At 41.6% G+C, this 22388-nt stretch overlaps 2 protein-coding genes across 13 annotated transcripts in view; both read right to left on the bottom strand.

Moving 5' to 3' along the window:
- Positions 1–12417, bottom strand: part of LOC124995407 (microtubule-associated protein 4) — a 92019-nt gene extending 79602 nt beyond the window's left edge. For all 11 annotated transcript variants that reach the window (XM_047567715.1, XM_047567714.1, XM_047567719.1 and 8 more), the window contains exon 1: positions 12301–12417. The gene's annotated coding sequence lies outside the window, so the exon portion shown is untranslated. The remainder of the gene's footprint in view (positions 1–12300) is intronic.
- Positions 12418–16846: 4429 nt separating this feature from the next.
- The window catches only part of kcnh2b (potassium voltage-gated channel, subfamily H (eag-related), member 2b), a 205474-nt gene continuing 199932 nt past the window's right edge, over positions 16847–22388 (bottom strand). For both annotated transcript variants that reach the window (XM_047567727.1, XM_047567728.1), the window contains one exon: positions 16847–22050. In XM_047567727.1, the coding sequence (XP_047423683.1) occupies positions 21661–22050 (390 nt within the window). In that variant the 3' untranslated portion in view covers positions 16847–21660. The remainder of the gene's footprint in view (positions 22051–22388) is intronic.

Genomic DNA, 22388 nt, shown 5'->3' with positions numbered 1-22388 from the left:
GTTGACCTATTACTTCATATAATAAACAAGAGTCGTTCATGCTGCAGACCAGCATTTCAGCCATAGGGATAATATCTCAACACTTTAAATAATTTACTAGAAAGTGGAAGGAGCCCAGCTAGGAAGAGCAGCTACAAGTTATAGCTGAGGTTAGGATAATGTACTGTACTCAAATTTGAAATCTTTGCTCCTTAAATCCAAATAAAAACTAAACTACTGTGGCAGCTGAAGAAGCAAGACAGGGCCAGGAAGAGATAGCTGGAACCAATTAAGAGAGTGCTGCAGGAGAGGGAGCGGCTTATTGTTCAATAATTCATTTAGGAAAAACCCTCATCAGCTACTGCCACGAATAGAAAATAATTCTGCAATCTTTCAGTAAACTTTGCTCCTGGTTCAGCAAACACACACACACACACATATCCAGAGGAGAATACGGTGCTTGATCCACACATACAAAGGCAGAGTGCACCCATTTTTTAAGAGCTTCTTATGTGAAAAGTATTGGCGTTAGTGTGTAAAAATTAGAGGACGGTTTGATCACACACACATTAGGAGTTAGGATAATTAAAGGGGAAGTCGACTAGATGTCACATGCATGTTATCGTGATTTGCCGAGTTAATCTGTGTTCACTTTTTGATGTTTCTCATGAAGCCACAGACGAGACACCGACATCAGGGTCCCAAATACATTAGAGCTGGAGTAAGACACCAATAGGCCCAAAATAGACGGGGGTGTGCTCGCGATGTGATCATCACTTAGACAAATTAAAACCTTAATTTTCACCTTGCCATCAACCCTGGCTTCCGGATGAAACACCAGCAGATGAGGTGATGTGACTCAGACAGAAATAGTCTGATGATGCACTAAAGCAACGGGCATCTGCTTATTTGTGACTGAGATATGTTCATGATTGTAGCAGCGGTGCTTTAAAATGTGCTGTGTGCACAGTCCATGCCATAAACGGTGGTAGGGGAACTCCTGGTATTTCCTTATGATGTAGTTTTAACTCTTTTTCTTTTGTTTGGCTGCACCGTACGTACAGGGCTGTCAGGCAATAGCAGCTTTTATGCACAGCACCCCACATAATACATAATGAATAGGAGGATACGTGCAGATGAATAATACAGAGGCGGTGCTGGTCTGTAAGGGGTTTCCCATGCAACTGGCAAGAGAAGCGGCAGTACATGTCGTCACTGACTGAGTGAAGCCTGAGCCTGTGCGCTCTGAAAAGTACAGAGAGCACTGCTTTCCTAATCAGTGGTGATGTAAAACCATTACAGAGGACAGGAGAGGAGGATTAGACCGTCGAACAGGAGAGGGAAGAATACTACAACTCGTTTTTCAAGTTATCAAGCTGCCTTATTTTTACTGATAGATCTCAGTCTTTCTTTGTCAAAATTTTATATGAAGACAAGTCAAGAAGACATTTTCCGTTTTGCTGTGATAGTCTAGACAGTGTTTTGCAACATCATTTATCCATAAATGTGTCGTCATACTGTTTAGTGCAATCTGCCACACGGCAAACGACAGCATCACATTTACACAGTTTTGCCAAGCTCTTTTTTATATTCATTTAATCATTTTGGAACTGTGATATGACATATGTTTAACCAAGACTGAGTGTATGGTAGTATTGACTTGAGCGATACATTTAACTCATAACTTTAACTCAACTTTAAGTTGAGTGAGTTGGGTGTTATTTTAACACTTAGTTGATCGAAACCATCACCTAAAACTGTGATTTGTCAGTGACAACTTGGGGCGCTGCAAAATTTGTGTAGCTTTGTGTGTAGATGATCTGGTGCACAACAGCATGTGTTTACATGCACAGCTTAATCGAGCTATGGTCGAAATTCAACTTTCAGAGAAAATCGAATAACTGGCGGGAACATGTCCAATCGACCTATTACATCATATAATAAACAACTAGAAGCAATAATTGTTTTGTTTTTTTCACATGCATGTAATCGTACTGACTGATGACCATATGTACATTGTCCCATCATTTTAACCCCTTTTTGTGTTGAAATAACACTGCGAGAGTGTTAAAAAGTTGACACTTTTCCACACTTAAGTGTTAATTTAACACTTAAGTGTGGACCAAATGGAGAGAAAACAGGCGAATCAACAGGAAACAAAAGCAAGGTGAGAGACACTGCAGCTGATTGTTCTGGTAGGGAACACCACAGAAATGTTGGAAGGTTAAACAGAGATAATTTATACTGCTCTGCACTCGTCTGAATCCCTTCTGATTTGCTCCTAACAGCCACCACATCTTTGATGCTTGGCTCCATTCACCGAGCTCCACTTTAGGTAATGTTAATATGTGCCCAGAGCATGTGTGTGAGTGTGTGTCCTGCTGCTCTCACACCCACACAAGCGCCTTGATGGAGCTCACAGAGGGCCTGTTTGAGGGCTAAGTGAAAGGGCTAGTGTTTAGTATTTGATCGTAAGTGTGTATATATATGTGTGTGTGTATTTGTGTGTCTGTGTGGGAGAGAGAGAGCAGAGAGTCTTCCACCACTAACAGAATTACACGGGACTCTTGGGACATGTTTTTATAATTCAACTCATGCTGCAGCCCATTAGAACGCATATTAGAGAGGACAGACGGACAGATGGGGAGCAATGTCCACACCCGACATCGTGTCCTCTTTCTCCCTTTTGGAAAGCGCACACACAGCAGGCAGCCAAAGACTGAATGAATTCCCTGTATGTCCCCGTGGTCTCGCCTACACACACACACACACACACAGTATTTCTTTGCTCTATTGTTGCGATGCGAGGCTTTACTCATCGCACTGGAATGCAAAGCACGGACGGACACACACTCGCAGATATGCGGAGGTCGAACTCCAAACCCTAAACAAACACAGGTAGCGGGCATCCAGGCCTGGGACATGTCCGAGGGTGCTCACCTAGTGTGGGTGCACACAGAAGTGTCGTCTGCAGAAAAAACAATATACGACCCAAAAAAAAAAATTAAAAAAAGTGCCTCTGCCCAGTGACTTATGAACTTGATTTTTGCTTTTAAATTCTTCACATTCCTCATGGTTGCACACTGCAACCGCAGTCTGCTTCCTTCCCATTTTCCACAAGTCCCATGTATCTTAAAATGTGATAAGAAAACGAACCGTCGATAAAGAACAAGCATGATATCAGCGAAAAATGTCAGCTCTTAAAGCAGGAGAAGAGAGAGTTCTGGAGTGAATCAAAGTTGCAAAGTCTGCGAATTCTCTCAGTGATTATAGCAAAACAAAATGATGTCCTGTAATTTTGTGATATCTTCATAATAAAAGATAAATACCAGTTGCAGGATGTGAATGACATGAAAAAGAGGCTTTTTAAATTGGCGCTCCTTTACCCAGTACATGGGAACTGAGAAATCAAACCTCTGAATGATTACAGAGAGCTGAACTCATGACGTTTACTCCCTCTGTCCTCCTGTTATCATAGACATGTTTAAACTAAGGGTGACTCACCCCTCCTTCGTAAGGGGCTTCGACACAGTAGTGAATTAAAAGTCTGAAAATTCAGTAAGTAAGAAATTTGACCTTTTTAATGAAATAACAAAAATGAAATGTTTCTGAAAGTGTCAGTTTTAGTCTCTACAACACTAGGCTGACAGGGTTTAATAATATGGAAAGTTTCACACCGGAAACTAATTTTACATAGTGATGTTATATAGGCCCTGTTCCTCACATTACTATTTTTGGCTTGTTAGAAACTAAAAGAAAGAGGATGTCATTTGCAGCCTTACGCCAACCAAAAGGGCAAATCTTGCTGTTTTATGAGGTGCAGGGTTAAGAGGAACAGGATAAGAGCTCTTTAGCATTTAAGCTTGTTACATGCACAGATGAAAACTGCACATTAATGCAAATTATGTGAACTCACCAGGACTTTATGGGACATGTAACAGAGGCCTGTCTTAAAAATGTTAAGTGGTAAATTTGTTGATTTGCTCACTTACGTAACCTGAATCTCTGTGTGACTCTTGTGTGACTTTTTTTCCCTGTAGAAGAGAGATGGTCTGTTCAAGATAGGATGACACCATACTTGCTAGCCTTTTCTATATGTTTTTTTTATTTAGGAACCACGGTTTTGACACAGGTTTTCAATTTAAAGCTTTTTAATGTTCTGATACTATAAATGTTTTTTGTTGCATATTCCCTATTTTTAATTGTTTAGAACCAACTGCATCTACCTATCCTTCCATCTGTGTAGCATCCGGCTCTTCAGTCTGCTGCATAATTCCCAGCGAGGCTGATTGGCATTGGTAAAGCCTCGGTTGCTGACACACTGGTCCAGCTGCTACTGTGCTACTGTGTATGTGTGGGATTAGAGGGACAGATTCACTCTGTACCATCCCATTCTTCCTCTCTAACCGTCTATCCCTCCATCATTTCATTCATTCAATCTGATGTTGTCACGCAATCACATCAGACTCCACCCTTTGGTCCCTATGCACCCTCTTACAGCATTAGCTCTTACAGCTAGAAAATGACGCTAAGTAAAGTCTGCAGTTGGGATGTCATGATGGGTATCAGGAGATGGGTACACGTTCCTGTAGCGTCGAGACGTCTTCTTCCTCTTTGGTTTTAAAGGTGATTGGTTAGCACACAGACTGCATATGACTAGCATCAAAGCAAACGATGAAGAAGACAACGGCTTATTCTTCTTCTGTTCCAGTGGCTGTTGGCTAATGTCAAAGCTGCCACAAAAACGAAGAAGAAGAGGATCATCATTCAACACTACCAACTTAGTTCACTCACAAAAAAAGAAAAAGAAAAAAGAAAAAGAATAAATCAAGTACATTCCAGTAAAGGCTGAACCGAAACAACAACAACAACAAACCCTGAACGCCACATTTAAAAGAAGAGAATAGTGTCCTGGAGACAGCGTTAAGGAGAAAAATCTTTCAGAGAGGCTTAGGGAGTTTATGGCAGCGCTGGATGACCAGAACATTTCTGGAGAAGAGAACACAAGGTACAAGCTATCCTCTCCACACTACATTAACTTTGACAGAAAGATTTATTAGACTGAATCTAGTCGACTCTAGGAGAAAACAAGTAAGAGAAACAGAGGAAGGTAATACCTCTGTGTGCAACTGGGTAGTTCTACTACAAATCACAGCCAGATGAGCAAGTGAGAGTAGATTAGTAAAGAAATGTCAGTTTTAGACATTTCAATTAAAATATACAGCACTACAATGAAGAGGATTGAACACTTTGGAAAGTTTAATTAAGGAAATAAATTCTACATAGTGATAGTTCCTGTTTCTCACGTTACTATTTTGAGTTTTTAGAAACTAAAACAAAAGGGATTTATCTACTGGGTATTTGTGTATCTTGAAGTACAAGGTTCCTATCTTTCTCAGAATCACTGTGTGTAGTCAATAACAGATTAGCATAGCTTGGTTAGACACTAACTCTTAACTTGTAAAAAGGAAAAACCTAACATTGCTGGTTCCTGGTTCCCAGTGTGTGCTGATTATCTGTGCTCCATTACTGTAAATGAGACATCCTCAGGTTATAGTTTGTTGTTCGGATTAAAAAATAATCACCATGAGTTCTTGGAATTTGCAATCAGCAGACTAAAAGATGTATTGATTAATCAAACGAAAAATTTGCAGCAGCCCCAGAAGACTTTACATCTCCTTAGCAATTAGGCATGCCATGGCTACAATATTGATTTAATATAAATCAATATTAAAAAATACTTCTTTGAAAGCAGAGGACTGAACCTGAGTAAGGAAATTGCTTTTCGCCTCTCTGTCAGGAAGGAAAAGCAGAGCCTGATGAAAAGGGGTATGGGATTTGATACGGCACTGAAAGACTCATAAATTCTCTTGGCTGCTTTCCATCAAAATGATTCTTAACAAGCCAAAACGACATTAAAAGACAACAAATACTCAGATGGGCAGCACAAAGTCCAATTTAATTTGTCATCCGAGATTTCGATAAAACTAAATGACGGGCTACGACCAGACTATCTGATAAACTACAAACTCTTCTGCCAATGGACTAGAAGTTTATGAATTAGGCTTCTTAAGGAGTGGCAAACAGACGAAAGGTGCTGCGTTGACCCTAAACGCTTCGGTCTGAAAAACGCTGAATCACAGCCAGTCCAGTCCAGCTCAGTGAATTAGAAGCATTATAACACAGTTCCCATCAATGGATCACCAGGTTTTAAAACCCCATTGATTTCTCAGTAAACATGAATCACTGCAGGGTCAGCGCTGATGGAAAGCATTACCGGCACTATTGGAGCTGTTTACCACCCTGTTGCTGAGTACTGATCACTACCAATCATAAATGCTCTTCCCGGGTCAAGCTGTCTGGTACACGTGGCCCCACTAAGTACATGACAGTCAACCCGTCCCCGCGCAATAAGCAGGCTTTGCCCAAAGCAGGAACATATTTGATCATCTCTAAGAGACCATGTAAATATGGATGAACATGATATTGTTTCGTTTTCCTGCTTTTAAAATATTCAATATGGAAAAATGTGCCTTTTTTTCAGCCAAAACACTGAATAATCTGTTGGATATTTTTGTCCTGTGTGATACTGAACTCAACATATTTTGCTTTAGGACTGTTGGACAAGAAATACAATTAAGACATCAACTTGGACTCCAAGAAATCTGCTTTTTCTGACATTTAGACTGAAGGATTAGGCAGTGAATCAAGTAAATAGTCTGAAACTCCCTCCTCCACACCTTTCCAGTGGTGGGAATGGGGGAGTACATCCAAAAATATCTGCAACTATTAGTGGTGATACCTTTCTCATGATCCTTGTCTTTCACATGAAACTTCACTACATACTATTCTCAACGTCCAAGCTTCAGTAGAGTATAACAGTCAATAAGAAGGCTGAGATCTGAAATTTATTCATGAACAGTTAAGAGAGGCTGAGAAGTAAAACTACTGAGTTCAAATTTTTAGGTCTGTGAGAAAAGAAATGAGAGAGTCATTACACTTGTATAATAATGCAGTCCTTGTCCCAGTCTAAAGTGCACTGGGAAACATGCATTGTTTGGGAGCAGTGAAACAAATGGATGATGGATTTCCTCCGTTTCCTGATTCCTAGACAGAGGCTGGGATGAAGCAGGCTGCTGACCTTGAAGAGAGTATCCTGCTACAGTTGGGACGGCCCGACTGTGGACCACAGATCAGCTTTCCTTAGCCTCACATCGAACCCTGGCTCTTCCTTCACCTGGACAACTCCCAAACAAGCTTCAGCATCTGCAGTTTCACACAACTACAAAGCGTCTTCTTTGAAATATTTTAGGATGAATGATGATTCCCAGGAATGTCTGGGACAAGAGCAATCGACAGGGAGTCAGTGACTCTCAAGTCCAGTCAATTGAAATTCTAAAGGCCTGAGAAGAATTCACGGTCTCTCCAACCGAGTAACTCCAGGAACCTGTTTGCTTAAATACTTCCTCCCTTCCTTCCTCATCTCCCCTCCTACTGTGGCCATTGTTTCCTGACTCACCCCTTCCTTCCATCATTTCTTCCTCCTTGGGTCTACCTTCCTTCATCTTATGTTTATTCATTCACATTTCCAAAACAAATTTCTTTGTAGTTGTATCCTGCACAAAGTAAGTGCACTGCCTAATGATTTACTATACTGGTATTTTAATAACTCACTTGATACTTCAGTTAATACAGTGCATTAATGTCCCACTTAATGTACCATAAAAGGTACACATTAAACATTCCAGTTTGTTACCCAGCAGCGGATCTTCCTGAATGCTTAGCATCACTCAACTGGTCCTGGACCAAACAAAAAGCATGAGGCAACTGAATCTGGATAAAAAAACATAGAAAAGTGGAGAGAAAAAAGTAGAAGAGGCCTCTCTCCAATATCTTTCTAATCACCCAAAATTCTGTAAAAACAAACACACTTACTGTACTAAAGATGAGAGCGCTCCACTGTTATCTGAACAGATGGTTTCTTTTTCATTCATTCCTTGCTTGGGTCTTCCTGGAAGGGAAGTTATCATGTCGACTTTGGGCCATCGTCTGATATTTTTATTTAAAGAGAACACTATCCAAGAAATAAAAACAGCATTAATGCTGTTCAGATACTATGGCACTGGAAAACATTGGAGAGAAACTGGCACTTTGACACAACCAAACAGCTTTAATATTCATTTACTCTAAAGTAAAGAACAGATGGAAATGGTTTCCTCCAGCCTCTGGTCACCAGACCTAATGGTGAAAAAAATACTTTTAAGAAATACTTAAGTCTAAGACTAAGCAGATGATGAGCATCTGCCGGAGTTACAACCATCTATGTTTTACTTGGTTTTACAGACAATGGGCTTTTGGCTCTCAGCTCTTTTAAAGTAACAAATGTGAAAAACTGCTTCAATCAAATGAGGAACTTGGCAACTAGATATCACAAAACAGAATAAGAAATGTATTTGTGCAAACACAGTGATCGCTAGAGCCGGATAACAGTGTCTGATACTTCCAAATAACAATAACCAAAACCGCCTTGAGGCCAGCTTAAAAACATTCTAAAACATTTTGGTTTGTTTTCTGGTCCTTGGCCTGTAGAGGTTTATGGCTGCCTCATGCAATGTCCACACTACAAGCAACAAAAGTTCCAAAACAGTGAAGGCTGGCCACATTTTCAGTATTTCTGAAAGCTCTGACTGATGCTGTGCTGTCATTCTGCTTGTAAATGCATTGGTGATACAAAGGCATATGATTGGTTACCCATCACTGCATCAAAAACTCAAGACAGCTTAACCTCTTGTCACATAGCGACATAGCGAGTTTGGAGCTACATATTAGGGGCTTCCATTGAAAATATTTCATTTTTTGCCACTAGTGTGTCCTTTACAGCATTAAAGTCTTATAAACGATGTCAACCATAATTCCCTAACTGGTCACTGTTTTGTTTCTATTTGAAAAATGTATTTATAGTGGGACTTCCCATGCTATAAAGGCACATGGAGGAGGAAAAGAAACTGCACAAAGGTCAAGAGTCCATCAGCACTTGTAGTAAATGGAACAACTTTATTAAACCGACAGGTTTCGACTCATAGCCTTCATCAGGGTAATACAGAAACACACTGCAAAGGACAATTTAAATGATGTATTAGGAAGTAGGCAAAGTAGTAATCCTTCTTACCCAGATCATTGTTAGGACACTGGGATGAGGGCGGTTCGCTTGGGTTGGTGCGAACACGCAATCGCTCCCCGTCCCGGCACAAACCAAATGAGCTGAGCCTTGTTGGAGAGGGGGGTCTCAGGTTGCTGAGAGCAAATCATTTGCAGTGTGAACACACATCACCCATACACTCAATATCCTTATTTCACCAAGCAGCTCACTGAATGCATATCTCAGAACAGGAGCTACTGGATGTCATTAAGATGCTAAAACCCAAGCAGCTTACCTAAGTGTGCACCAAACATAGGTGTGTCGTAGCAGCATCAATGTGTTATATATACAAAAATGTTGTTTTCTACGTATATTCTAGATGCTCAATCAATTGAGTACATCATTCATTCAGCAAATCAACCATGCTCAGAAGAGCATTAAATGCCACTTCCTACGCTCACCGCTCACCCTTCTAATGTCGATTTGAAATCCAGGAGGTTTAAATCATAATTAAAATTTCAACCAAAAAGTGTGTCTGAACTTTGTTTCAATTGCTTTGCCTCAATTGCCCTGTGAAAATGAACCACCCAAATGTTCCACACATACTTCTGAAGGAAATTTAGGTGTGATGACATGGACATTTTGTGGCTGTGCTGCATTATAAGACAAACATTAAACAATGACAGATTCCTGAAACTTGTCTTACTTTGTTAATGAGGAAAAGATTTCTAATACAAGTCTGGGTGTGGCTGCATGACTAAACAATTGTGCGCATACAAATGGCCTGCTAGTGCAAACACTACCATTAGCTTAGGTTGCTTCAAGGTTGTACGGTGTATTGTCTTTCAACTATCCCATCAACTCTACAATTACACTCCCCAAACAAAGCTTTCTGTTCAAGGTTAATGGCTGCCATCAGATTTAAGACATGTGTCAGTAATTATTTACTCAGTTTACCCTGGAAGTGTACAACGCGATTCGTGGCTTGGCACCAATCGGGCCTTGAAAGTTTTATACGCAAAATTCAGCAGAACCCAACGTTTAAGTCTTCTTTTAACTTTCAATTTCACTAGAAATCTCTCCACTATCTGGAAAACACCGGTGAATGGTGAGACAGTGACAGTGGTACTGTACAGCCTGACAAGTTGGACAAGTTGTGTTTCTAAAAAAAAAAAAAAAAAAAAAAGCAAGGAAACAACCAGATGTTATTTTGGAAATATCAGGCCTTAGTAGTGCAGGCACTGCTGTGGTATTTCTATAAAACGACTCCAGTAAAAACCTTTTTTTTTTTTTTAAGGTAGTTTCTCTTCTTAACTTCTGATTTTGCAACAAACGTGCTGCACCAGGCCACCAGGCGATGGATTAACCTCCCTGCTAAGAAAAAGCAAGATATATTCTTGCACTTTACTCAGTCGATGGGTCATGAGAGTTATCTTCATCTGCTTAACAACAAGAGCCATTCTCACCGACACACCTTTATCCATCTGTTTCTGCCAACATCTGTGTCTCTGTGCAGACAGCGGGGGAGCAGGGAGGGACTCCGATGATTGCAAACAGAAACTTCAGATGGGGCTTGATTGAAGAATGCACTTCCACACGTCACACAGAGATTCTCTGAATTTCTGCTGATTTTAGCAGCTCTGACAGCGTTTCACCAGAGAGACAAACAACCCCTCTGACCTGTTTGATAACCGGCGACCGCTCAGGCCTAATACCTGATCGCTTCGGGGTGGGCTTAAGGCAAAGCAACAAGCACCGGGGTATTTTAGGGATGTGACTGGATCAGGTCCATAATGAATACAAGGCCTTAGATCAGTCCCACCTCTCATTTCCCCACACAGTAATCTGGCTGGTGGAGGATTGGAGAGTAATCTGGATAGAAGGAGTGAGGAAGGGAGGGAGAGAGGGAGGGAGGGTTGGAAAGAGGACAATCCTCTCTGCTTTCATTCTGCTTCATATCAATTTCCGCTGCAAAACTCTGCAATCATGTTCAGGATCGTTTTAATAATGGTGATGCACGAGTTCTGGGCATCACAGGAAAGGCACGCACCTTGAAATGCTTTGTCAAACAAATGCGCTCCACTCAAAACAAAAGCAGACTCAGAGAATGATGTGGTCTTTATCAAAGGAGGGAATTGACCGAGTTAGTATAACGGTACAGAACAAACTTCATCCGCTAATTTGGGATGACAGATGTGGTTCAAAGCTCTTTACGAAGCCTATGAAGGGGGACCTCTAAATTGAATCTCCAAGATCAACAATGCGCCCAGTGATAGTTTTATTGAGGTTTTACGAATCCTTGTCATTTGGTGGAGTTATGACGGCAATCACATTACCCAGCTCTATTAGCTATGCAGCAATACAACATGTACAACTTCAATTTGACTTTTTTTGCATCAGGTACCTGCAGAGAAAGACTTATTGGTGGCTTTCACCAGTATATCAAGCAAATAAGAATAATAATATCTAAGACTGTCCCCTTCTTTTTTCAATCGTCATTCAAAGCTATACAGAAGCAGCGCACATAGGGAACAAACTGGAAATGACAGCATCTATACACAGACTGGAACGATATTCAAATGAATAATAATAAAATGCAACACAAATATCCTGCACACTTATTGCACAAAACACTAACGCATTTAGTAATTTCACTCTCGTGGATTGAAGTCACAGTGTGTTATTGAGCCACAGTATGAAATATAACAGGTCCAATGAATGGAGCTAGCTTGCATAACTTTGCTCTGTTTCTGCTGTGACAGTGCAACTTCACCGTGCTGCCTCTATGGCCGTCCGGAATAATGGGGCTGCCCATGACCTACCCAACTTTGTAATAAATACGAAGGGGAAACTGAAAGCTCACAGCCAGGAGCAGCAGTGTAATCCAACAACCGCGCGTGGCTATTAACTGATAGGAAGTGCAATTGTTTTGACACCGTTCGCGCGATGACTATCAGAAAAGCAAGAGTTTACGAGGTGCACCTGAAGGTAGCGCTAACCTACACCCATACACCGCCGCCGTGATGCGTGCTGTGAGATCACTCATCCAAAATCACCGTCCTTTCACTGCTACAGACTCCGGCCCGTCCGCGCACCAACTCCGCTCTCAAAGCGAACACAGGCGCCTCGCGTTTCCACCCACTCACACGCAGAGCATTCGTTTTTGTTTCAACTCGACTCACCGATTGTTGTCGGCTCCTTTTTTCTTTGACAGTTTGTCGGGACTCTCCAAGCGTCGCTGTCACCGCTACGATCCGCCCACTTCAGAGTGCACTCCGCGCGGCGCACACTAACATGCTCCTCCCACCAGAAAAGCGCCTGCTCCAATCGCGTGTCAAGACAGCCGAGCGACTGTCACATTGTCCAATCAGATTAACGTAAAACTCTGAATGATAGTGTAATTGTCCAATCGCATCTTCCAAACGTCTCTTCGGCTCCCCGTCGTCACCAAACACATTTTTGACAGACAGCGTGCGCATACAATGGAGAAGTTTGACTCCTTTTACGGGACAGTGCAGGTCCAATGGCCGGGGGAAATGGTTTCTAGATACGGCCACGGCCCACGAAGACGCCCTTAAACCGCCCTGCAGACTGGAATGTCACCGGGCGGACGTGAATTACGTCCCCGTGTATGGTGGAAAAAACAGAAACGGCGGGATTTTTATTGTAATATTTTTGTGGGGAATAAGCTAGAAGTGGATGATGCTTCTTGTAAACATCCCCACGTAGGCCAAAAATCGATTACATTTCTGCTTCGCAACGGTTCCACTCTCCTATTGTAGGTTTATAGTGAGCCCTAGTGGAGGAAATGTCAAACATCAGTCCCAGGCAGCATAATGCTCTTCAACTAGGTTTCACGTAAATCGATGTAGCCTTTAAGAGCCCACAGATTTCTCCAAAATAGTGTAAGATTTATGATGATCCAAGGAAAATATCAACAGATCAGTTTAGTCAGTAGCAATAGTTGAGACTTTCCAGTCAGTACTGTCATTGCATTGGATTTCATCTATGGGCATCAAATCAGTGTGTTTCATCTGGTCATTATCTGTTTTTTTAAGGAGATAAAATAGTTGTTGCACTTGTCTGTGTTAATCTAAAACCTTTAGAGTTGTGCTAGTTCCAGTAAGAAAATCTCAACAACAAATAGATTATTATCATTTAGGAACTGAACACTTAACTGCCTGGAAAGAAGAATTACATTGACAGACAAAAAGAAAGGTGAAATGAGCCCATTTCACTTGGTTTGAGACATTTTAGCTAGATGTCAGTTTTTGCACTGTGTTCTTGTTAGCATGCTTTTATACACACAAGTGTGCACAAGTGGTGGCTCCCTTCCTATTTTTTTTTTTTTTTTTACAAGGCAGGGTGGATCCATCCATGGCACTATCCATCCATGGCAGGGACATTTATCAATGTCCCTGCCATCCAAATGTCGCGTATATGCATACATTTACGTGTGTGTGTGTCTTCCATACAACAAAACGCCAAGGCAAATTCCTTGTATGTATAAACATACTTGGCAATAAAGCCTTCTGACTCTGAAGTAAACACAAAATGTAGTTTTTAGTGAAGGAAAAACAAAATCCAGACACACATGGCCCTGTGATTACCCTAAAAAACAAATAACTGGTTGCGCCACCCTTAGCAGCAACAACTGCAATGAAGTGCTTGCAACTTGTTTTTTACAGCACTGTGGAGGAATTTACCCCACTGATCTTCACAGAATTGTTGTAATTCAGCCACGCTGGATGATTTTGGAGCATGAACCATCCTTTTAAAGGTCATGCCACAGCATCTCAATAGGATCCAGGTCCTGCTGCAGAACCCAAGGTCTCTTCAGCTTGAGGTCATGAACAGATGGCCGAACATTCTCCTTCAGGATTTTTTGGTAGACGTGACAGCAGAGGTTATGTATTTCTGGCATGCAGTGTTACTTTTACACCACCAAACTCTGCCATGCAGGTCATTTTTGCCCATTCTCTTTCTTATGGTGGAGTCATGAACACAGACCTTAACTGAAGTAAGTGAGGCCTGCAGCTCTTTGGATGTTGTTGTGGGGTCTTTTGTGACCTCCTGGATGAGTCATCTCTGAGCTCTTGGGATAATTTTGGTCGACCACCCACTTCTGGGGAGGTTCACCACTGTTCCATGTTTTCACCATTTGTGCATAGTGTCTCTAATTGTGGTTCACTGTAGTCCCAACGGTTTACAAATGGCTTTAGAACCTTTTCCAGACTGATAGACCTCAATTACTTTCTCTCTTATTTGTTCCTGAATTTCCTTGGATCTTGGCATGATGTCAAGCTTTTGAGGATCTTTTGGTCTACTTCACTTTGTCAGACAGGTCCCATTGAAGTGATTTCTTGATAAGAGGTGTGGTAGTCATCAGGCCTAGGTGTGACTAGAGAAACTGAACTCAGGTGTGATAAACTGCAGGTAAGTTATGTTTTAACAGGAGGGGCAAACACTTTTTCCCACAGGGCCATGTAGGTTTGGACTTTATTTCCTGTATTCCCTTGTTTGTTTGATGATCTGACGCATTTAGGTGTGACAAAAATGCAAAAAGAAATAAAATAAAGAAATCAGGAAGGGTAACTTGTTCACGCCACTGTAACAGTTGAGTGGAAAAGCTTAGAAGAAAATATGTTGGGCTGAACAATTTTTTGTCACTGTGTTTTTAAAACCCTAATATGGATCAGTCATCTGTCAGTAACAAGGCGTTTATCATTTTATAAAAGCATGCTAGACGTTACAGGAGGGAGAAGCACTTTGCGGATGAAATGTGCAGAGAGCTTTCCCACATTTAGCTGCTTCAGTCCCATTAAATGTCACAAAGAAGAGTCCAGGCTGGATGAGTTTAGCTTTCAAGGAGGTTTATTGAAAGAAACATTTTTGAAATTTTAGAAAGTTCAACCGTTGTTAATTGCTATCACACAATCAGAACCTGGAGTGTCACCGTTTCCCCTCCGACCTTCTTCAGTCGTAGACATGAATGATGTGTTATGAGCTTGTAGATGAACCCCACTGGTCAGTCCAGTGTTATAATTCTGTGGTTAAATAATGTTCCAGGGACTGGCCACGGGGGAACACACAATTTAAAAACGTCGCTGCTGTCGAAGCATCTGCAGGGCTTTGTTTGGGGACATTGATCTCAGGATTCTGTGTTAAAAATATGTTATTGCTAACAGATTTTAACACCTCAGTCTCCACAACCACCCTCATCCAGGTTAAAGATTGTCACTCTTCGGTGTGTGGCTGGTCCCAGAAGAGTAAAGCAGATATTGTAATGTTTTAGGTGCACTTGATTTATCTTCCGAGGCCAGAGAGAATGAGCCCAGATAAGATAAATCAAGCACTCCTGGGTATTAGGGAAACAGTCACCAGTTCTGCCCAGGACTGCCACACATGCATCACTCCATTACAGTGTTTTGCAACCAAAGATACAAATATACAATATAGCATTGTATCATCTAAGGATCACTATGTTTGCAGCTATTCAGTACCCCTCTCTTCCAGGACCTGGAAGTTTGTATATATCTATATTTATATATATATATATGTATATATAAATATGACTCTCCCGTAACCCGGAAGAATTCAGTGTTTCACTCTACACACGGTCTGCAAGCATACAGCAAAAAAGTCAGCTGCTTTGCACGTCAAACCGTCTCATTGCTGGATGATTCTCAGTGCAGCATGCAAGTAAAAATGTGCACAATATTAAAAGTCTTTAGCTTCAACACCTCCATCGTAACCACCCTCATCACCACGTCCATTTCTGCCATGGACGGCTCTTTTATTATTATTATTTTTTTTTCTTCAATAAGGTTATTATTTTAATAAGAAATTAGAGCAGACTTCATTTATTCATTATATTTTTCCTCTATAGTTATTCTGCATTTCAAAGCATGCCAAAGAAATGTTTCAGTTTCTGCATAGTGCTGGCTATACGAGTGCCAAAGAGTTTGATTCCTTTACAAGTAGCAGACGTTGGTATGTACAGGCAAGGAGTGACAGAGCAGATCCAGTGTTGTGTAAACGGTACTAAACCCACCCCCTGCCCCATCCCCAAGTGTTCAAAATATCTACAAATACAGAACTCCCGAGTCTGTGTCGGAACTCATAGAAAGTTGAACAGAGCTGAAAAAAGCTCAGCGGTATGGAAGAATGGAAGAGCCACTGAGGAAGGTGTGTTTATACGTATATGTGTGTGTCAAAATGCAAAGAGCTGGAAACACTTTCTCCTTAATGCACTCCACAAACACACCCATCCCGTTTTTCTCCTTAAGTGCACCCTCTACTCTTATAATATGCAGTATGCATTACATATACGTGTCCTCTAAGCACTGAATCTACCGTCACACACAAGTTCAAAGAGTCGACGACAACCACATTGTAGCTTTGAGGTCATAGTTCTGAATGTAAAGATACAGTTCAGGCCACTAGGTGACTGTTATTGATCACTAACATGAAAGAAAACAAAAAAACTCGCTACAGTACGTGAGATGGTGAGGAGAGCCTGCTTCTGAAAATCTGAAAGATTTATGTGTTTACTAGATGTTAGAGCTTGCGCCTCATGGACGCAGGTTGTTAAGTAAAGCTGATGAGTGTGTGAGAAAAGTAAGCCAGATGAAAACAAGCACATAGGGTTCAGTAGTGAGAAGGAGTCGGTAGATTTGGTCAGTGTCAGCTTTGGACATCCAGGATGCTTTCGCTGTTTTAATGCTGAAAAAAACAAACAAAAAAAAACACGCAGCTCAGTCCTTCCACTCATCTGGAGGCAGCTTTTTACGCTCTTTTTACAGTAAATCTCTGGGTTCAAGTTTTCCAAAATCACCCTGATCACACGGGGCAAACAATCCCTCACAAGTCTGCGCAAATGTACCTTCGGTTACACATTAAAATCACAGATAGTCCAGCTGCTCTTACGCCCTCAGTTCAAATTTTCGTAACATTCTTTTTGACTTCAAAGAGCCGCATTACGAATTTGAACCGTCCACCAGCGATGGTTTGTTACAGCATCCACTTTGCTTTGGTTCGATACTAAAGTGCACCTTTACAAAGCGCGACACAAGCTGCGCACGTGCAGCCGCGCGGTCCGACAACTGCGCGGACGCCGACGGTCAGAACAGGCCTCATGCACACAACGGACGGAACGTGGCATGAATCAGGCTTTACAGACTATAGGAATAATAACAGCAATACAAGCACCACTCAGCAAGCACATGAATATCGAACATGTTCAATATTGTCTGAGTGCAGATTTCTCTCAAACGAAAAAGGGAGCAACATTTTTACACAGAGATCCTTCACTTGCTCCACAAAAGGAGCTCTTCGTTTTAAATAATTTCAGCTACAATCTACAAATAAAATAAAAAATAAGAAACCGACAACAATAAATAAAATAAATAAGTTAGACCAGCAAGCAGCAATATCTGTAACAATCTTCACAATTCAGCATTACAAGAGGAATTCCACTAAAACCAAACTTGTTAAACGTTAAGCTCCTTCATTTTTAATTTTTTTTTTTTCTGGTTGGTTTTGAGTCACGAGACAAAGGAAAAATCAGCCCACTGACTCCGTCGACACATTCCTGAGTCTTTATTAAACGTGTGCACTGTTTTTTTTTTGTTTTGTTTTTTTCATAAATAAATAAAAATAAAGTGCTGAATATTTTACCAGTTCTTTTAGCTGCTACAAATCTGGATTGTTTAAAGGACTATTGCACTTCAGCTGGCTCTCCTTTTCCCCTTTGTTCTGAGTCCTCGTCGTTTTTCGCAGAGGGAGGCGGTCGATCGGCGTACACTCCTCTATCAGGGAAGACAATTTGAAGACGTCAGAGGGGTTTGCTTTCCTTCGTCTGGAGAACTCGAAACTCAAAAAGGATCGAGTGAAAACTGCAAAAACTAGCTCCTAATATTTAAGCTTCACTATAAAGGGCTGTCATTTAACCTGCTCTCAGTATTGTTTCATTCATCTGTGCCTACCCTGAGGTATCCGAGGCCACCTTTACACTGCATCAACGCTGCACCATATTCACCAGTATCATATATCTGCTTATTCCAACTGTAGATGACAGTATTGGAGATTTAAAAGGGAAGTGTACTTATTCTTAAATGTCTGAGAGATTTTGAGTCAGTTTTTACAGATGCCCTGAAACACTTTTCCTTCAGCTTTGTACTTCATCTCAACATTTCAATAGTGTTCTGTCACTCCATGTTGCATCAATCATCAAAATCTCATCTCATGAACTTCTAGTGATATAAATAACGTCTCATGTGCTCATGTGCCTTTGTCTTGATCTAATAATGAACCACTCCTCGTGGCATACTACTGTCAACTGCTGCTCACAGAACACCTAAAGTATGGCTTATGTAATTTAGCACTTAGCAAATCCCTGTTAAGCTGTCGTTTCCTTGACGGCTGAGGAGGTGTTGCACTGCGTCTTTGTAACGTCTTTACAAAGGTCTTTACAAACTGTCCGAAACATTTTCCTCTCCTTATCTTATCAGTAATATGAGCAGTGAAACAGAGCAGAAAAACCTGAGCAGTGGTACCTTTCAGCCATGTTACCTCCACAGGAACCTTCCCCAGGGAATAGGAAATGTTAGAGGAACAGTGCACTTCCATCCGAGGGTACAAAATCTAAATTGAATTCTGAGGAAATTATTCTATCCCCAAATGTCTTTGCTCTGGTAAAGTACAGGTATACTGCATTGATCAGTTTGCCTACTTGACGTATTATGTGTGTGCTTTGAATCTGCTTGCTCATCCCTTTTCCACCACCGTCTCAGGAAGTGGTAAATCACAAGCAAGAGCACAGCTTGAATCTCCCCGAGGCTTACTGTTGATGCACTGTCCTCACTTTATTGACGATATCTATGCCATATAGTGCTCTGCATTACTGCTACTTACTGGACTGGAGTTGAGCAGAGCTAATTTATCTAGTTTCTGCAATAGACTGTAGAAAAAATGGATGATGCATCTCTATTTCCTCCCATTGGTCAAACTGACACTACTATCCCAGGGATATGGTGCCACCATCCAGTCTGATCAGTGCTGTCTGAAAGTAGGGCCACGTTATCGATGACCCACCAACTCTTCATCCACACTCGCTGGTGGGTAAATGGGTAAATACTGCGCTCTGCTCTACCTCCACCAGTTACAGAAAAATGTTGGAGAATACACTGTATTTTTTTTCTTACTCTTTTGGTCCTACACGTCCTACATCATGATGTCACATTCGGTTTTTAAATTTAAACTTATTCACACACCGGCAATATATTAGCTACCGGAAATCTTCTTTAATTTTTTTTTTTGTGTGAATTTTGGGTTTTAGCTTGGCCCATCCACTAACGTGGAGGAGGTGGAGCTTATGACCTATACTCCAGCCAGCCACCAGGGGGAGCACTACTTGCTTTGGTTTCACTTTTGAGGAGCTGTCATGGTGTCCATTTTTTATACAGTCTATGACATTTATGCTTTGAAAACTCAGAGAACTAACAGTCGATAGGAATCTTTTTTAGTCACGAGGAAAAAGGTCCTGGGTAAATCAGGTACTTTAGGTGGAAACATGGCTTGTGATGATCCTGAACAGAGCAGTGTCAGACTGTGGCCCTGTTTCATATCAAATTCTAAACCAGTGGATGAATGACATTTGTTTAGTTGTTTGTGTACACGAAGATGGTGCACTTCTTATTTTCCCAGAAAAGTTAAGTGGCGCTGCAGCATCTGGGCCTTAATACCTCAGAGAAACGGTGTAACTGTGTAACTGTTTGTACACAGTTCAAAACTATGATCAGCATATACTGTATATTTGAGAACTTCTGAATGGGAGTAAATGGGCAACTCTCAATATAAAGTATTTGTTGCCAAAGTACCATTTCTTTTCGGATAGATTCAGATGTTTTAAAAATGTTTTTAGCCTACTGTGTAAAGGGTTTGTGCTGTCTGGATCATCAACCACAGAGCCTGTTTGCCTGTTTAAACAGAGCATTCACATCTTTTTGTCTGGTGGCAAACGTTAGAATCCAGTGACTTTCTACAGCGTGCTGAAGCAAACGCACAATACGCCAAGCGCTGCAGACCAAAAAAACAAAAAAGAACAAAAAAAAATAATAATAATAAGGACAAACGCACACATGAGAAGCTTTGGACCTGAACCTATCACACACAACACATAATAAGATTAAAGCGCACTCACTTGTCTCCTCTTGCCAGTGTTTGCATATAGTACTGTACATAGAATAATGGCGCATTCGGCTGGTCTTTGTAAACTGGCAAACTTGTATATTTACGTAACACAACGACAAACTCTTATGTACAAGGTAAAAGCATTCTGGGTGCGTGCTTAGGTGAAAGAAAAAGTAAGGACCAATGAAATCTGAGGTAGCAAATTCAACTATGATAAACTAGAATAACTTTTTTTTTCTCTTTTTTTTTTGTCTTTGTACATGGGCTCTGATTCGATGTTACAAATCAAAGCCAGCATTAATAAGTCGCGGAGACAACTTTTCTGTTCCTCTTTAAGGTCACGACTCAAAGCAGATGAAATTAATACGCTGGGACTTCCTGCTTGTTTAAATATTTGTACTGTTCTTGTGGAAAACTTGGAAGTTTGCCAGTTTACCGGTTGCCTAGGCATGCCATATGTTTCTCCACTCGCTAGCAAATCTGTACAATGTTTATGACAGGGCAGCTGATATGTTAATCGAGAGATTCATGGCTTATAACCCTCCAGTTCCCACCCCTGAGGTGCAGACCAGCCAATCCAGTGTGCTCTTGGGAAGGTTGAAGCCTTCACTCCACCTCTTGGGGGGGCGGGACATCAGGGGGGAAGGAGCCAATGACAGCAGGATTCTTGTTAGGCCAGCTAACACTACAATTTACCAACCAGTTTGTGAGTTTATCGGAAGCGCCACGGACATAGAGAATAATCATTATATCAATAGGATTTTCAGTGCAAGACGTAAATGGCTACTTGTTTTTTTTTGTAATAATTCTGTCCAATGTTGTCTTTGCTTATTCTTGCCAGTCATCCAACACCAGATACAGCAGTAAAGGGATTCTTCTACCAGTAAGCAGTCATTTATATGTGACCATGAAGAAGTGTCATCCTGGGCGAATAACTGAGAGGTCCACACCCAGTTTGATCTGGGTGAACTCGAATGGTGTTCAGTAAAAGGCAGAACTCCTCTCTGCTCTGTTGGTTTTGGTTAAAGGTTGTACCGTTGTGGAGCTCAGATGTTTCGTGAAGGAGTTGAGGGAGGGAGGGACTCCAGAACAAAAACAGACAGAGAGCAGCATCATACTATTCCTTGCCCCCCCGCCTGGCTTCATTCTCTGGACAGCGAGTCTTTATTAGAGAGGCTGATACTGTAGCTGAGTGCTCTAAAGGGTTTAGGTGGTAGGTATAGCAGATGCCTCCTGATCTCCAGAGTCCTGCGTGGAGTGGTAGAACCATAAAGAACGAAACATCACACACGTTCTCTCTGGGTCCTTCCCTCCATCCCACTCTCCTCCCCCTCCTCCCCACCTCGTTCTTAGCTCCCCCCTGGGTCAGACTCATGTCTCTGTGGTGTCCGTGAGTCCAGAGGTGTCTGTGGTTCTTGGAGGGACATCCGCCTCTGGGTTTCAAGATCCAGAGGAGATACCCCTGTTGTAGCAGCTGGCCCCGCCCCAGCCCCCATACATACCCCTGAACCAAACTCTAATCCTGCTCCTAAGCTTGAACCCCCTGCCGCCCCACCCCCCAATTCTAAACCTAAACCTGAACCTGCCGCTGGCCCTGAAATAAACCCGGCCCCACTGCCTAGTCCCAGGTCCAACTCCATGTGCTGGTCAAGGCTGTCCAGTCCAGAAGGGGTGGGCTGGGGCTGTAGGGAGTCCAGTGGCTTGGCTGGGAATTCCTCAAAGTCCTGCGAATCCAAGATCTGCAGGGAAACAAGTTGAGAGGTCATGGAACTGGCTGCTGCTACTCTCTCATTGTCATTAAGTTTTCATACCGATATATTATTCAGACTGAGGAAAATATTGATACAGTATTTTTAATCATGGTTAAGCATTTAATCATGGTTAGGTTTGTGTACACATGCTAATCAAGACACGCACTGAACACTATGTTATTGCAGCGTGTTTTGTGGTTTGGTCACAATTTTGTGCTAAAAACTGTGACTGAATTTCAGGAAATTTAAGAAATAATCGATGTTAACATACATGATGAGCAGCAAACAAACTGATCTGAGGGATTAATGCAAAGGTTAGAACATCA

The sequence above is a fragment of the Mugil cephalus genome, chromosome 18 (assembly GCF_022458985.1).
Source record: "Mugil cephalus isolate CIBA_MC_2020 chromosome 18, CIBA_Mcephalus_1.1, whole genome shotgun sequence".
Classification (NCBI taxonomy): Eukaryota; Metazoa; Chordata; class Actinopteri; order Mugiliformes; family Mugilidae; genus Mugil; species Mugil cephalus.
The sequence above is the reverse complement of the archived record's forward strand: the minus strand, read 5'-3'. Positions and strand labels throughout refer to the sequence as shown.